This window comes from Ursus americanus, chromosome 3 (assembly GCF_024610735.1).
Source record: "Ursus americanus isolate L20-20 chromosome 3, mUrsAme1.1.p, whole genome shotgun sequence".
In the NCBI taxonomy this organism is placed as follows: domain Eukaryota; kingdom Metazoa; phylum Chordata; class Mammalia; order Carnivora; family Ursidae; genus Ursus; species Ursus americanus.
The window spans coordinates 82,081,475-82,099,343 of NC_142129.1; the positions used below are offsets into that span (position 1 = coordinate 82,081,475).

General features: G+C 35.7%; 1 protein-coding gene across 1 annotated transcript in view; it reads right to left on the bottom strand.

The window, feature by feature from the left end:
* Positions 1 to 17,869, bottom strand: part of PHTF2 (putative homeodomain transcription factor 2) — a 114,472-nt gene that overhangs the window by 31,236 nt on the left and 65,367 nt on the right. Inside the window, exons 4-7 of the mRNA XM_045793394.2 lie at positions 13,688 to 13,757; positions 12,953 to 13,111; positions 7,754 to 7,919; positions 6,649 to 6,813 (exon numbers count right to left, since the gene is read on the bottom strand). Coding sequence (XP_045649350.2) covers positions 6,649 to 6,813; positions 7,754 to 7,919; positions 12,953 to 13,111; positions 13,688 to 13,757 — 560 coding nt within the window. The remainder of the gene's footprint in view (positions 1 to 6,648; positions 6,814 to 7,753; positions 7,920 to 12,952; positions 13,112 to 13,687; positions 13,758 to 17,869) is intronic.

Below are 17,869 nucleotides of genomic sequence, written 5' to 3' on the forward strand. Positions count from 1 at the left end.
GAGGGCAAAAAGATAAGGGCCTAGTGGAAAGGGCTTTGAATCAGTAATAAGGGCTGCTTCAGGGATTTTTCCAAGGGGACTGTGCTCCTTCCTTACAAGGACAGGGTCCAGACTGTTAAGCCCTAGTAGTACCCGTTGCACACACCTTTCGGCTATCTCCCTTCCTCTCTTATCTCTGCCCACTTCCAGTCTCCTCTGGGTTGTTTCTTTCCCCGCTCTCTCCTCAAAGTACACAGAACACTCTCAGGAGACAGGAACAGTAAGTCAGTAGCTTGCTGATGTTTCTCATGAACTAAATGCAGGTAAGTTGCAAACCAAGCTGAAAGGACATAGAAAACACGAAATATACGTACCACCCTCAGAGTTTACAAAGTAGCTCAAAATAGAAACTGAGGCAGCTTGCCAGTGGCTGGTAGTAACAGCTCTTGCACAGGAACTGTGGCCGTGGCACAGCACAGGCAGCCCAGCCACAGCCAAGAATGGCGCCCCATTCAAAGACAAGTTTACGCAAGGTGTCAGGCCCAGCCCAGTGGGGTTGGGAAGGGGCTACATCTAGAGATTAACTGAATAAATAAGTGTATTGAGGACAATGGGAACCAGGTTTTTCAGTGATAGAGAAGGAAGATATAAAGACAAGATCAAATGAGTTTTGAGGTACTGTATTTGAACTGGAGCTATCATTGAAAATTCATGGCTTATAATACATATAAATATAGAGATAAATATAAATGTAGAGGGATAAACACAGACACACACACAGACACCTTTCTCGCTCTACCCATCGAGGAGGTCTGGGGGGTAGTAAAACCACAACAGCAATAAGCACTTCTAGCACTCAGATCCTGCTTTCTAGATACCACCCTTCTCGAAGAAATGGCTAACTCCAAGGCTGAGGCAGAGGAAGGACAAGCTGAACCTAAAACTTGTGTTGCCCTAGAAAGTAAGAAAGTGATCAAAGAATGAAAGAGACATAGCAAAAATGACAAACTGCCTAAAGGGGCTCCACTGGCCAATTTAGGCCAATCTGATCATCAAAATGAATAATGATATTAATAAACTGAATAAAATCAAAATCCATGAGTAAATAAATAGAGGAAAGCTTATCCTTAAAGCAAAATGCCAACTAATAAATGCAGAAGGAATGACAGAGTTAGAAAAATCACCATTTGGCAACCATCATAGCAGTAATTCAGGTAATTGCATGCTAAAACCAGAAGGTGAAGGTGGGATAAGGAATGGGTTATTTTCATAATCTTAATGTGTCTCCACACAGACATTTGCTTATTATAAAGGGAAAAATAAATTTACATGGAGAAAATATGGCAGATATTATATTAATCAAGTGATTAATGTAAACATCATCAATAAGAGGACAAATTCATATTGTTTGCCACTTGATAGGATGCAATGAGAAGAACTAAGTATCACTTCTACGATATTCCTGCCAAAAATGCATAACTTCAGTTTAATGAAGAAACATCACACTAACAACTCAATATTATGCTAATTGTCAAACAACTAAGTTTCCAGATGTAAAAAGTCCTTGTTTGTGGTGTTTCCTGATTTCCATGGTGTAAATAATCCCACCAGGGCCAATTTCAAGTACCAGCTGATAATGCTGACCTAGTAGTTGGGAAGACATACGCACATTCCACACTCACAAGCCACTTGGAGTCTGATCCCGACCAGGGGCACAAACTCAAATTAAGGGACTTTGTGCAAAGTGACTGCCTGTAGTCTTCAAAAATGTGAAAACCATGAAACTTGAGGAAAGGCTGATGTCTGCTCCGGAATGAAGGAGACTAGAGAGACAGGACCACCGTGTGCAGCACATGATCCCAGATTAGAGCTTCTGCCAGAAGCAGCAAGGCTATTAATAGGGACAATCAGCAGAATTTAAATGCGGTCTCTGAGTGAAAGATATATGGGAGTTCTCTGTACTGTTCTCTCAACTTTTCTCTAAGTTTGAAACTGTTTCAAAATAAAATCATATCTTTTCAAAAGTACAAACTGATTTGTACCCTGATTAGGACATTCTGGATTTCAGCACAGGGAAAATGCTGAAAGGATAAAGAGTTGGGAGAGCTAAATTCCAACTAAGTAGGTAAAGAGAGTCAAAACCTGTGACTGCTCCGGGTGGTTTAATTCTACCACCGACTGCTGCTTCGCTCATAGTGCCATTAACAGCTGAAACTAAGAACCTCACAGAATAATATTTATTTCTCAAAAGGAACTCAGGCTACCAAGACTCAGATATTTAATTATCCCAATCCCTTGTTTGAAGACATAAAGATACTAGGGAAAGGCAGTAGGACTAAGAGATTTACTTAAAATACTAACATTGTAAAATTCTTCTTAGACGATTTTTTAAAGGTTTGCTACTTCATTTAAATCAACTTTAAATTATGTACAAAAATAAATTAAAGCAAGTTGAATACCATTTTGGTTTTAAAATAAGCATGTACTTCTAAATCATCATTCTCTACCAAAAATAAAAAACAGGGTAAAAGGGCACCTGGGTGGCTCAGTAGGTTGGACGTCTGACTCTTAATTTTAGCTCAGGTCTTGATCTCAGGGTCTTGAGTTCAAGCCCTGTACTAGGCTCCTTAAAAATAAATAAATAAATAAATAAAATAAAATAAAAGGGTAGAAAAAAGCTGGTATCAGGAATTAAAAGCACCACAGTATAGAAAGAAATAGTACTTTTTAGTATTATCCGCGAAAGTCTACCTTTTGACAGCTACACCGAATGCATGTAATACATTTGCTTAGTAAAAACCAGAGTTAACAATTTTTTCTTAGATCAACCCAAACACCATGAGTCATAGGCATGTGGGCAGTGAGGTTAGTACTGCCTTGAAACAGGAGACATACAAATCTCTACTGATCTTAGTTATTCTGTGATAGAAGCAGTATTTCCTGCATTAGATTTTGAACAGAAAGCATTTGCAAAGAAACAATGTGCAATTCCACTGCCATGGTTAAGGCTTGCCACATTTTACAACTTCAGAGCTAATTTTGTAACTAGCCCAATGCATTAATCTTCAAATGCCATGACCTGTGTAGAACTTTCTTTACTATGCTTGACATTCAAGAAAGATAGCTCTAGGTCACAAATACTCTTAGGAGGAAATGACTTTTAGAAACCTAAGTAGTATAATTAGCATAATTCCTTTATGAGATGAATGATGATTTTGCTCTTGTCTGAAAAAATGCAAATAAATGCAAACCTATACCATAAATAAATCATAAAACTGGATGTGTTTTTCAACATTGAAAACTTTAACCAAAGAATTAACACAACTTTTAAAGAACTTCCTAGCTTAGGAAATCTCAAATCTATTGTATCAAACATGAAAACCTGTGTGTTTCTACTTGAAAAACCTCGTCAGGTAATCAAGAACACTCATGTTACTCTGTACTGCCATGGGGAAGTATTTATTGGTGCTCTAGAAAATACTCAGAGGTATATAAATAGATCCACCTGAAGATCATCCCTTGAGTACTAAAGGACATTAGAGAGCGGCCATAGGGAAAGTTAACAATAGCAAATAGCTTTTGTTCTAGAACGTGGTATGAAATTTCTAGTCCTGCTGTCATTTCTACAAGGGAGGGGAGGTTACCCTCTAGAGTAACAGAGGGGAGCCTAGAGTAACAGAATGCATAAAATCTCAGATATAAGAAAATGACACAGAATCCTACATATTACCATCGCTGCTGTGTGTAGCTATGCATACACCTTGAAGATGTGCTAACATAGCCCTTCAAAGACTTTTAGGTCCCTATGTTTCCCTAGGTATCCTCTACAACACCTAAGTTTGAGAGGTATGTACCAAATTATGTATCATGTACCAGGTTTATGTATGGTACCTGTAATTTTTCTAGAACTAGCCCAATTCTAAAATAGAGTGACTATAGCAAAGCTAATGAGTTATCTAGTTGTAGCCTAAGATATTTTTAAATATCTGGGATATACTGACATTTACATGGTCTTCATCCTTGTCTGTGGGAGACAGACTTCACCCAGTTTACAGCTTCAGTGACTGAACTATTTAAACTGCAGTCATTAAAAACCAAAATTTTAATCCTTGTACCAAAAATTTACGGTGGGACTACATACCACTCTTACTTACATTATACAGTGTACTCCATTATGTGAAGAAAATCAATTTATTAAATCTTTAACATCCATGTAAGTGTTAAAAACATTCAATATGGAGGTTAAATCAGGACAGCAATCTTTAAGGCGAGTCAGGGGACACCTAGGTGGTGCAGTGGGTTAAGCATCCGACTCTTGGTTTCGGCTCAGGTCGTGATCTCAGGGTCATGAGCTCGAGCCCTGCATCGGGCTCTGCACTCAGCATGCAGTCGGCTTGAGTGAGACTCTCTCTCCCTTTGCCTCTCCACTCCCCGCCTCTCTAAAATAAATAAATCTCTTAAAAACAAAAAAAAACCACCCAAAATACCCTCCAGTCTTAAAAAAAAAAAAAAAAAAAAGGGTATGTCAGTCAGGCGTGTGAGTTAACATGTGACCTGGTTTTACTCTGGCATCTGTCTCTAATCCACCAAGTCAGTTTATGTTGACGGTTATTCACTGACACTGTGATGATGAAATTCTTCTTAAAGGACATGTAAAAAAAACTTAATATCTGAATTCTGAAATAGGTATTATGCTGAAGAGATATACTAACTAGATATAATTCTTCCTACTCAATCTTTTTAACAGAAATTATAATTATGCTAATTTAAGACTACAATTCTTTGAAATTAAAGTACTAAATACTTAGGAAATATGGTTGATTCCTACATCTTTTTAAATTGGCACTGCCTTTGGCTTTGTTTTCTCAGTTTCATAGAGTTTTTTTACAATCATTTCTATTTTTTTTCAAATGAGAAATATTATGTCTTGTTTAAAAAAATAATTTTATCCTGAGAATGAAATGTACTTAGAAATGATAAATAGGGCCTTTCCAACTTATAAACACAGATGTAAAAATAGTAGTTTGCACCCTAACATCTAGAAACCAAAAGACACTATACACAAAGCTTAGACATTTGTGTGGTTTTACATTTATTTTCCCATCGGTTATGTTAATTCAGATATCTTAATAGAATTATCCAGCTTTTCAATTTATTATCACCAGAAACAATTTTTAAAAAGTCTCAGTTGGACTTTCAGTTTAAGGCCTTTCTGGCTTATCAAAACTTGAAAGAACAAGACATCATCAAGATTTCAGAACTCAGTTTAGAACTTCCAAAATTAACATTTTTCTTAAGATCTTTTTGTACCTGATATTTAAAACATTCTCATTCATATGCTAGCAAACCAGTTCCAAATGAGTCAGCTGAAAACAGTGCATCTTTAAAAACATTTAGATTATAAAGTTGTCATTTTAAAGAGAATAAGTCCAAAGGGATTTAGCCATTTTATTATCAATGACTGGTAGTCAAGGTCATTCTACAGCCCAAAGGAAGAAAACTGAAGTCTGAATCTCATTTGACTAGAGAAACATAACAGAACTTCAAAGGCACTAAAACCTACTGATCTAGAGGCATTTTGAATGATATGTAACAGGAGGTCAGTTTTGGACAACCAAAACAACCAAACGATTCCCCCAAAGCAAAACATATCCACTGTGCTGTTTTATAACTGCTCATCAGAAAGTCTTGAGAAATGCGCTTAAGAAACTGGCTTTGCAGAGATAAAATTATCACATCCTACTGTCAGAAAGAGAGCTATTTATTTAAGAGGAAAAAAAAAAGACTAACAAAGAGACACGATGCAATTCAAATTCAAAACAAAACAAAACAAAACAAAACCTAAGTCTTTTCTGAACAAAGAACAGGTGGCTGGAATAGTCAGGGGATCCAACTTAATGCCATAGTTACTTCAAACTACTAGACTTTTGTACAATTTCCCTCAAAATTACAACCAAGGAAAATATCCCAGGATACAACTGCTTAATTTTATAATGCATGACAAACTTTATCATAAGAGCACAATCACAAGGCGATGAAACGATATTAGTAGAAGAGTTAACAAAAGTGATCAAAAATAGTTATGTGCAGTATCCCTTTTCTTGATTTACTAACTTAGCAACTTTTATGGTTATACTCAGTAGTTTGATCATAGCTTTTAACATTTTTCAAATTTATTACATATCTATGTAAACCAGTAATATAACTCTGAAATGTTCTGAATTAACTTTTCAAAATAATAATACAAGATTGAGTTAGGTTTATTTTTGCAGCTTACTATAAAATTGTATTTTCCTACTTGGCACATCTTTACAGTGATACAAACTACACAAAAAGCCCAATTTGACCTATAATGCTGATAGAATAATCAATTAAATAGAAGTAAAATTGTACTTGAGAAATCACAAAATAAATCAGAATCAAGAAATCCCAACTAGATATACTTTGACGGTATATACTCATTCTCACAGAGGCATATTTACACAGAACCCAAAGTAAACTTTATGGTCTCTATTTTTCCATTATCTATATAGCATTATAATTTATCAAAACAAAATCTATAATGGGACTGTCATAGTTAAAGTCATTAATATTCATTACCTGAGACTGAAGTGCCTGAAAAGGGATAGTGCATGTCTATGCCATATAGAGACTTGAATAAATACAAACCCTGATAAAAAGAAAGCGGCATGCCAGAGATCTCTGAAGACAGCGCCAACGCTGTAAGAGGTGCTTGTTCCGTGGCTCTGAGCTGCTCCCTCTTGTGTGTTATCTGTGGTACTAGAACCATCTCCTTCCCTATGGACTTCCAAATGGGCTGCTTTTCTTAATTTCCTTCATCAGAAGAGATTAAGAGAGAAGTAGCTTTAAAATGTTAACAACCATTTTCTAGGTAGTACATTCAAAATTTTGATCAAACATAAACACAGGAACTTCAATACACAATAAAATTCAGATTAACTGGAGAAAAGTTAATCCAAACATCAAGGTCCATATTCAAGAACAACTTCTATAAATGTTAGGTTATTGTTCCTTGCTCACACTGACAACGTCAGTGGACATTAGCTTGTAACGATATCATTGCACAGATTTTTACAAAGCATTTCTTCCCTATTTGAATGCCACTTATCTGCAGAAGAAGAAAGAAGAAAATTTAGATCAGAGAGAATTATAATCTAACTGATCACCAATGCTATTTCTCTAATGCAGGTATTATCTCTTCAAAACGAAAAGGGCTTAAATCTCAACATCCCCAAACTGCAAATGTAGCAATCTCTTAGCAACAATATTCAAAAGAGGAATTGCTCCAAAAGACCCTTAAAACAGAACTCCATTGTGCTGACTGGCCAGTGAGACTTGCTATGTTTACTTAATCAAGAGGCAATATTAAACAGCTTCGAATAGCATTTAATAAACAGAATTCAGCTAATTTTTTTTCCTGGCTATTGTTTTTGCTGAAGTATCTCATAAATACAAGATTTTGTAAACAGAGGGAATTATCAGCAATTCCAACTAATATATTCCCTACAATGGTATTAGGGAAATGAGCTTTGGAAATGAGCTTTAGGAAAGACAACAAAAACAACAAAAACAGGTATGTGGTCTCACAATGGCCTTGAAGCACAAACGGAAACTAAATCGTTTGGTAGTTTACTCTGAAGCTTCCTGCTCTATTTGAAAGAATGACTTTACAAGATAACAGTTTATTCGAGTCAAGAAAAATCTTAGATTCAAATTACACAAATCCACAAAAAGATTGCTTTGAACAGAGTACCTTCTTCTTTTACCCCCTGTGCTGAGAGGGGGCTTTGGTGTCCTTGTGGACACGATCTGGCAGTGCACGGTTCCAAGGAGCAGCATCAGCCATACTGGCCCGATCACTTCCGTCAGAGGTATGCTATGTGGGCTAGAAGCGGAACAGAACAATACTACTGCAGCAACTACAAAAAGGGAAAGAAAATATGTATAATTATAGATCTGATAGTCACTTCTTCAAAACTTTAAAAATTGTTCTAACATTGCTTCTTGCCAGATTACTTTTCTAAATTTAAATAAGTTAAAAATGTTACTGCAGACAAGCTCTTTCAGACTTTCTGTTTGCCACCTGCTAACCACACTACTCGGTAATAAACTCCTGGAGCAAGATAACATCCAACATAGTCTCTAAAGTACACATTTTCACGCTGCAATGAAAACCCGCTGCATATGAATCTAAGGGCATTCCTGATAAGATCACAGAGAATCAAAAGAACCACTAACCTCTAGTGCACTTAATGTCTTTGTTTTACAAACAAGGAAGTCTATGATAGGTGTGTAATAAGGCTATAAAGAGCTTCTTTTCAAATAGAGATTTATCTGCTCAGAAATAATAACAAATTTACTTGGGTATATTTTTCAGGGAAACCAGTAAACACTCACCAGTGCTAACCACTGCCACACGAAGAAGAAATCTTGTTTCTGCCTGCTCAACATCTTCTACACTTTCCAGACATTAAGTCTCTCTATCTTTTGGGAGTCGGCCTCCTTTATCTGTCAATCAAATGGTCTTATTTCTCCCACTTCAGGGATAGATGTGTAATCTAGTCTTACCAGAGTCTTAATTCTGGGCATGGGGATTAATAATGAAATGGGCATGTAACCTTAGCAGGACCAATCAGAATCTCTTTTTCAGGGATTAATACAGGTATTTGGAAAGAAGGTCTTTCTCCTACATCACAAACACTAAGAACTATGGAAATATGAAATTGTCAGGGGCCACCTCAGCCACCTCCTTAAGAATGAGACCAGCACGATGAGAACAAAATCAACAGTATAAAAAGTGAAGATATCATCTGAGCCAGTAGATCCAGCAATGCTGGAACACAGCGCCTAGGAGTTCCTAACTCTGTTTTGGAACAACTGGAGAATTTGAAAATTAGGAGATTTTTGTTCATTTTGTTAGGTGTGATTGTTGTAATGTGCTTATGTAATGTGCATATTTAGAAGAGACGCATGTTGATGTATTCAGGAGTCAAACATCATGATGTATATAATTTACTTTAACAAAATATATTAAGCAAATATTCTAAAATATTAATAATGATTTAATCAAAAAGATGGGCATATGCTATTTAGAACGACTACATAGCTTATCATGTAAATCAGGACTCTTTTGAGAGTGAAAGGAGAGCTCTTAATACAAGCACCAGGATGACGCAAGTAGGTTTGGACAGTTGGACAGTCTCAAGCAAACTGAACAATTGGGTATCCCAGTTATTGTTTTTGTACTAGCCTATCTAGTTTCCTGAGGTTTTTTTGAAAATTTTTATGATCAACAGTAAAAACAAACAAAAAAACCAACACTTTTTGCAAAAGCTAGTGTGCATTTGGTTTTTGCTACCTGCAACTGAAAGAAAGGATTCTAGCATACCAAGATGTAAGTTTACCTCCTAGCATGTGTTTAAGAGGTATCACAAACACAACTTTCAGCTTTATATTCTCCTGAATAAGTTTCTTTAAAAAGAAAAAAAAAAACTTAAATTTTTTAAAAATGCCAATCATTTTTATGAATTACCCTGGAATTTAACTCAAATTCTCTAGTTGTTTTATAACAGAGTCCAGAATTTTGAAAAGTATAGAGTTTTTGTTGTCTTTAATATGAACTCTAATTTGACCTTTATTAAATTCCTTTACCTTTTTGAGCCTTGGTTTATTTTTTGTACCATAAAACAGGATATAGGTACTATAAATTCATGTGAGGTAATACATATAAAAACACTTTGAAAAGCTCCTTACCTAAGTAAATGTGTAGCTAACACTGGCAAATAGTACTTTTATTCACTATCATTAACTATCTTTAAAAAGAAAGGGGATGCAAATCCTACTTAAGAGGTTCAGAGTTTCTTGTATAACCTCCAACCTCTTGTTCCCCTTTGAGTGAAGGGTTAAGAAGAAATCACTCACTTCTCTTATATAATGCTAAGTTATACTTCTCCATCATTTAATGAAGTCCTGTGACCTAGAAAGAACTACTAGAGATTTTTGCTGGGCAGTACTTCTACAGATTCCTCCAAGAGCCTCAACTAAGGCAAAATGTTTTATTAGGCACAAAATTTCCAAGGCAGGACTTCACATACTGGCCAAGCAGAACTCTAGAGATAATCGTCAGAAATATAAAATATCTAAAGTTTAATTTTTAGGTTTGTCAATCTTTGAGGTTTAGTGGCAGATGCTAGGCACTGGCAGTAGTAAGACGAATGAGACATAGTCTCTGTTCCCTGCCCCTCCTCAATTCAGGAAAAAAAGAAACAAAATGCTTATAACGGACTACACTGTGCCCCCCCCCCCCCCGTTCATATGTTGAAGCCCTACAGTGCCTATATGGATGTAATAAAGGTCGAATGAAGTCATAAGGACAGAGCCTTAGTCCAACAGGGCTGATGTCCTTTTAAGACAAAGAGACACCAGAGATCTCTCTCTGCTCACACACAGCAGAAAGACCACGTGAGGACACAGTGAGAAGGCAGCCATTCACAAGTCAGTAGGAGAGGAACCTCACCAGACACCAACCTGATGGCACAATGATCTCAGACTTCCAGCCTCCAGACTGTGAGAAAGAAATCTTTGTTGCTTAAGCCACACAGTCTGTGGTATTTTGTTATGGCAGCCAAGGAAACTAATACAATACCTATGAAGAGTGCTATAATATACACAGAAAGACCTATAGCTAAATTGCCGGGGCGGGGGGGGGGGGGCAGAGGGGCGGCTAGGAAAGGATTCTCAAAGAAGATGGCACCTGATGCCTAGTCTAGCGGAGAGAACAAGTAGATGCAGACTAGGTAAATATAAGGCAAAAGGAGGGGCCACCCAAACAAACAGAGTTGCACATTCAAAGGCATACAGGGCTTAAAAAACAAAACAAAACAAAACAAAACAAAACAAAACACATAACAACACAAAAAAGGAAGAGCAAAGAGCTAATTTAGTCTGGTAAAACCTGGGCAGAGATTCAACAAGGGACTGACTAAAAACTTGGCTTTCCTCTTGAAGGCAATGGTAACTAGAAAGAGATTTACACTTTAAGTGGCTGATTTGAATTTGCAATTTAAAAGGTAAACGGGCAGAAGGTAGAAGATATAAGGGCTCTCCGCAGTAATCTGGGTGAGAAATAATATAAGCAAAAAGCATAAATGGAGTTGAGAATACATAGTTGAGATACTTAAAAGGTATGTAATTGAAATAAAAAACTATACGTAGTTATACAAAATCAAATCTGACTGCACATGATACTTTCTACCTTTTAGGAGATAAGGGTGGGCTAGAAAATGAGGTCTTAACTCAGAGCACTGCACCTTACTTTTATATGCAAAAAGATGGAGGCACAGGGGTTTGGAGAGGTAACAGCAGATTCCTGAGGGTCATTAAGGGTCATACCATCATTTTGTCACTGGCTGTGACTCAAAGCAGGTTAAGTCATTTCTTCAAGCTTTACTAGGAGAATATTCAGTGTTTATCACTTATGAACACTTATAATGTTAAACTCTGGCTCTGAACTGAAAAATATCTTTAATATGTCTGATCTAACCTGTCTTATTAAATGTAGACAAGCCAGTAAGTGAATTTCAGACACAATATGTGAACTTCTAGTTGCAATGCTTGAACCTTATGATAGCAAAAGGCAGCAAAAAGCTTAAATGTCCAACAATGATGTAGGGTAGAATATTTTACAATAATTTAAAAATGTATTTTTAAGCCTGATAGTTGTGATGACATAAGGCAAAAAAATACAACAGTTTACACAGAATAATCTCAACATTTAAAAATGTTACAAAGTAAACTGAAAGGCAGGATTATGGGTAGTTTTTTTTAAATTTTTTCCCACATTTTCCAAATTTTCTGCAATGAACATTCATCATTTCTTTAATCAGAAAAGCACACATATTCTATTGATAAAAATCACAAATCTTCAGAGTTCACTCCCTTTTATGTGTATAAGATGTGCCCTGGCTTAAAAGAAACAACTTTACCTAAATAAAAGTCTGTAGGTTTTATTACATTTTCATTTACTTAAAAGACATTTATCTGGGAAAAAAAAAGGATATTTATCTTTTCACTTAGTGTGTGCTGATAAAATATATTTAAATAATCATTCAGGATTACAACCATTTTTTTAAAAAGCAAGCCATTAGAAAGACTGAAACGGTACCCACTAAATTAAAATCATTGCTTTTATTAGAGCACTGGGATGTGAGTGATGTCTTCTTCACGCCTCAAGCACTCTACAGCGTCGCGTATTACGTGTTATACGCTACGGCTCTGACTGGGCACCAGAGGGCTACTGTGCTGGGAGGCAGCGTGATGGATTGTGCAGAATGTGGCTCTGCCATCTGACTGCTTAGACTTGAATCTGGACTCTACCGCACCTGCAGACTGTGTGATTTCGGGCCCTCATGTCCTTTGGGTCCCCTTTCCATCAGCTAGGCATAATACCAGTACCTACAGTTCACTTCCCTGCGTGGTGGTTGTGAGAATTAAATGAGAATCTGAAGAGTGGTCAGAAAATGGGGTATAGACTCTCAGTACAGAATGAGGACAGTCTCAGAACACAATGGTTAAAAGAAAAGAGAAAACATGGCTGAGACAGGAAAAATGAACTCATACAGCTTGTATAAAAAAAGACCAGTGTGGAAGGTATATAAGGTATGTATATGCATTTGAAGAGACTTTTCTAGTTGTTAAATTCCTCTCAATCTGTACTTGTCTTTAGCCATCCACAGATTCTTATTTTCATAAAATTATACTGGAAAATAACTGCTGTTTTCTCAAACATTTTTAATACCAAACCAGCTGTGTCTTATTAAATGAAATATCACAATAAATGCGTATCTTCATACTCAGTATAATAAGTGTATGTTTTTTAAAAAGCCTTAGTAACCCTAAAAACATAACATCCTGAAAGTTAAAAGCAAAATGAATTTCTTTCACTTAATTATACCTTGCAGAAGATAAAGGACAAGAAGCCAGAAAAAGATGACTTTTGATGTTACTTGTAACCACCACCGGAAGAAAAAGGGGAAAAACACAACTCGAACAATTCCCTTTCTAGTCAGAGAAGTCCAAGGACTTTCAGGTTTTGCTTTAGCAAATGCAGACCCTGAAAAAAGTAAAATAAAATGACAGAGTACATTTATCATTCTTTAATTTCCTTAGAGAAAAAATTTCAACATTTGAAGAACAAAAAAACATGTCTAATTTTATTTTGCATTACACTGTGAGAAATGCCCAATTTTGGGTAGTAGACACGTTTAAAAACATTCTTCATGCTATCATATTAATATTAACTCAGGTACTCTGAAAAAAACTATTTTTAACTGAAATAACAGCAGAATTTCTCCCACATGTTTTATAAATATAAGACAATGTTCAAATGTCAGTTCCAATTAGGAATTAAAAGTTACCACTTTACCTTTTATGACCAAGCCATATAGCTTGTTAGGCAAATACAAGTTGGTATTCTTTTCTTTTTATTATTTCTTGGACTGATCTCTCGTGGCAGTAAAGACTGGTCAGTGGTATTTAAATACCTCCATTATCCCTTTCTTATACTATTCCTGCCTTCACTTATGCTCACGTTGCTTTTATTTCTACAAACATATACCTAACCCACTTTGAATTGTTCCTTCAAGGTCAATTTCTAATTACATTAAGCTTTTACTTATTCAAGACTCACCTCTTACAAGATCAACATCTATGAGGTCTGGTTTCACATGTGCTGTTTTCTTTGGTTTATTCCTTAAACCCTATAATATATTAAAGTAGTATTAGTAAGAGAGTAGATCTTAGAAGTCCTCATCACAAGAAAAAAAAAATCTTTGTAACTGTGCAAGGGGATAGATGTTAACTACTTATTGTGGTATCATTTCTCAATAAATACAATTTATTTCTCAACATATACAAATATTGAATCATTATGCTGTATACCTAAAAGTAATATAATCCTATATGTCAATTATACCTCAATAAAAAAATAGTATTGGAATTCAATAGATATATTTTTTAATCCAGAATAACAGAAAATAATCAAATTCTAAAGATTTCAATAAAAAAACTTAAAGTAATATACTAGACAAAAATATAACATATTATATATTTGTTACAATTGGAACATAACTGTAGTATTGTAATAAATTTTATTACTTTCCAAAAGGATAAATTTAGGAATGTGTATAACAGGGAAGGCCTGTTTATTACTAAAAGTAAAATTCTAGAACAAAGACTATCACTACCACCCAATTTGGATGTGTAGTCTGAGATGGTCCACGAGACTGTGTTGGCCCCAGATTTGCACAGGAGAGTGTGCTGAGGCTGTTTGGGAGAGCAGGGGTCCTGAAAAGGCCCTCACGGTGTGATGGGGGGAGTTGCTGCAGGAAGCAGTGGCTCACAAAGCCTGGGGACAGACAGGGATGCAGACTTCTCAGCTGATGCCAGAATGTGGGGGGCGGTTATTAGCTGAGACCCAGAGAGGATGATGCGTATCTCAGGGTCGCCACTATGTTCACATGCCAACCACTAATGAGACCACAATGCCACCTAGTCACCTTAGAACTTAGACGCCATGCCCAGGCGGAGGAGGAGGGAAAAGCAGAAGTCACAAATTGAATTAGTTTAAACTCGGAATTACTGAACACTAAGATTAAGTTTCTGCCAGCAGTGTACGGAGTGGGAATAAGGGTAGAGATCAAAATCATTGAAAAAAAAATCACACTTAAAACTAGGATGTTAAGAATTGAAAGAGCTTAGGCTAAATTCCTCAGGAGCCAAGTGCTGAGATATGACGCAGTGTTTAGATGATTTGTTTACTATTCATTCAATTAATCAAGTAACTGTGCAATAAATTGTTTGGTCCTGATCCAAATAACAATGACCCCTAAGGGAAAAATTTAATTAAGTACTGTTCGCATCTAAAACAAAGAAGAGGAGACTATTTGAGCTCAGAATCAACTGAGATGTTTAAACCAAAATGTACCCTGAAATCAAGAAGCAATTAACTGCTGAACCCCTTCAAATAGTCTGTCCATGTGAAGCAGAAAACTACTCAGAGGTATAAAAACAAAAGAGAAGAAAAGAGGACAGAAGACATAGCCATGGTAATTTTATATATAGTTGATCCTCATATTCATAGATTCTATATTTGCAAATTTATTTTATTCTCAAATCAATACTTGCTGTGCTTTTGCAGTCATTTGCAGTCATGCACAAAGTAAGAGTGGCAAAAAATTTGAGTCACCCAATGTGCACATTCCCAGCTGCAGTCAAACAAGGCAACAATCTGCCTTCTTATTTCAACTCTCATGCTGAAAATAAGCATCCTTTTTACAGTCAATTTAGTGCTGGCTTTTGCTTTTTTTGTACTCCTTGCTGGTAATTTTGTTGTTTAAAAATGGACCTCAAGCACAGTACTAAGGTGCGGTCTAGTGTTCCTAGGTGTAAAGAAGGCTGTGATGTGCCTCACTGAGAAAATGTGTGCTAGATAAGTTATGTTTGGGCGTCAGTTATAGTGTATAAAGTCCTTATGAGAGGAACAGTAAATTAACTTGATTTATGCAATTGTGTTGTTTTTCAACATATTTATTCTTCTTGACTTTTATCGTATGTGGTTCATTTCCTATTTAATATTTTATTAAAACATTTATTTTGAGCTACATTGTAGAGTCACAGCACAATTGCCAGTTTTATTTATTTATGTATTTATTTTGAGAGAGAGTGAGAGAGTATGTGCCCATAAACTGGGGAAGGGAGAGAGGCAGAAGGAGAGGGAGAGAGCGAATCTTAAACAAGTTCCACGCCCAGCGCAGAGCCTGACATGGGGCTTGATCTCACAACCCTGAGATCATGACCTGAGACAAAATCAAGAGTCACACTTAACCAACTAAGCCACCCAGGCACCCCTAATTTATTTATTTATTTATTTATTTATTATTTAAAATAACTGCCAGTTTTGATAAAATTCCCTTTCACAGTAACCTATCAGAATATTTAGAGGGTTTAAAATAAGAAAAAGAAAGAGAAATTTCACTGACAGATCTTCTAATATTGATTTCAATCACAAAAATAAAAAATATTAGCACCCATACATAAGCATTCATAAAATCTGATTTTAATTAAGTCGATATTTTAAGTTGGAGTATTTTAAATTGGTTTAGAGTAAACTATATTCATGCAAAATAGCATAGCTTTCAGGACTCTCATTATGGACAATCAAAAAGTTTAAATGAACAAACAAAAAATGAAAACTAAGTTCCAAAGAAAAGATTTTAATAACTATTAACTTAACTAGAGAGTAGAAACAATCAGGCACTATAAAGGCAATTAATTTCCAAGAATCCAAGTAATATATTCTTTATTGAATATACACTTAAACTCTTACAGTACATTCCTAAGGCACAATAACACAAATTGTATGAAGTTTTGAATTTTTTAAAAATCTGTAAGTACACAGATAATGCTGAGCCAAAAAGCTTGTAACAGCTGTTTAAATTTAGAAAGTACTCTGTTCAACGATGCAGACGTCCCATGCATGGAACTATTATAATACTGTGACTCCACCAAAGGACGTAACCATAAGTTTCACTTTCCAGAAATCTTATTTAGTTTCCCCCATCCTGTTTTTCCTCTATAATGACTTTAAATAGCATGGTTCTTTTTACTGAAGCTCTATAACTCTAGTAAGTACTAAAACTGGGGGAAATTTCACATTTACTTTTAAATTTGGGTCAAAGTGAACAGAAAATGGACGTTTTGGCTATAATTTCTAAAATGTTCAAGGAAAAAATAATTTGCAACTTATAAAAAACTTCAGCAATATCACCTAAGGGTCTTCAATTTTAAAAAAATAAACATTTCCGAGGGATATATTTTTATAGCTTTCTTTGGTTTCTTTAGTTGCTGCTCATTGCTGTGACAGACAACCGATTACAGGGGACAAACTCAACACATTCCGTATAGTGTTTTTCTAAGGACCTGTACAGTGTTTTGGGCTTCTTTTAAATCAAATATTAATATTAATAAACCACAGTTATTTCTCTACCTTCCTTAGAATAAATGCAAAATTATTTTGCACTATAAATAATCTGCCTCCACCAAAATGTTTAGCAAGAATGGAATTAAAGTTTTAGGCTTATCAACAAATTGACCCCTTTATTTAATTCAAAATAGTAAGAGTAAGCTTTAATACTGTTTTTAATTCTTCACTTACAATTACAAAATACTATCTTTAAAAGACATATTTGAGAAAAAAGTTATAGTTCTTAGCCTTCTCCAAGTTCATCCTGTCAATGCACCAAGGAATGGCTAACATAATCCTCCATTACCCTAACCTCTGTTTAGGCATTAAACTAGTTCTCAAAGTGAGGAATGTAGTATTTTGTGATGAGCGGCTTAAAAGGTTTCAAGGCATCTTACTAAGTCTGCAGGGCTCTTTATTTGCTTCAGTATTCTTACTCTTCGTGATACTCCTGCCAGACTACTGTCTCAGGGATCTCTTACCTCCTTCACTTATATCTCCTCCTTTATCTATCCATTAAATATTTCCCAGTATTCTGTTCTCAGCCTTTTCCTGTCATCAACCAGTGTAAATCTCATTCCTATAGCTGCATCTGTATAATGTGTTATAATAAATATATATAGCACACATATACACATACTTATATATACACACACACTTTCATACCAAGGACTCCCAATCTCTCTCTGAAGTACCACCTAAGTATTTCTACAGCACAATATTAAACCTATTCCTCTTCTAGTGTTTCCCACCACCCTTGGTGCTGCCTGAGTGAAGCTTCTACAACACAAATTTAATCACATAACTTTTTCTGTTTGAAATCCTTAAATGTCTCCCTCATTGTTTTCC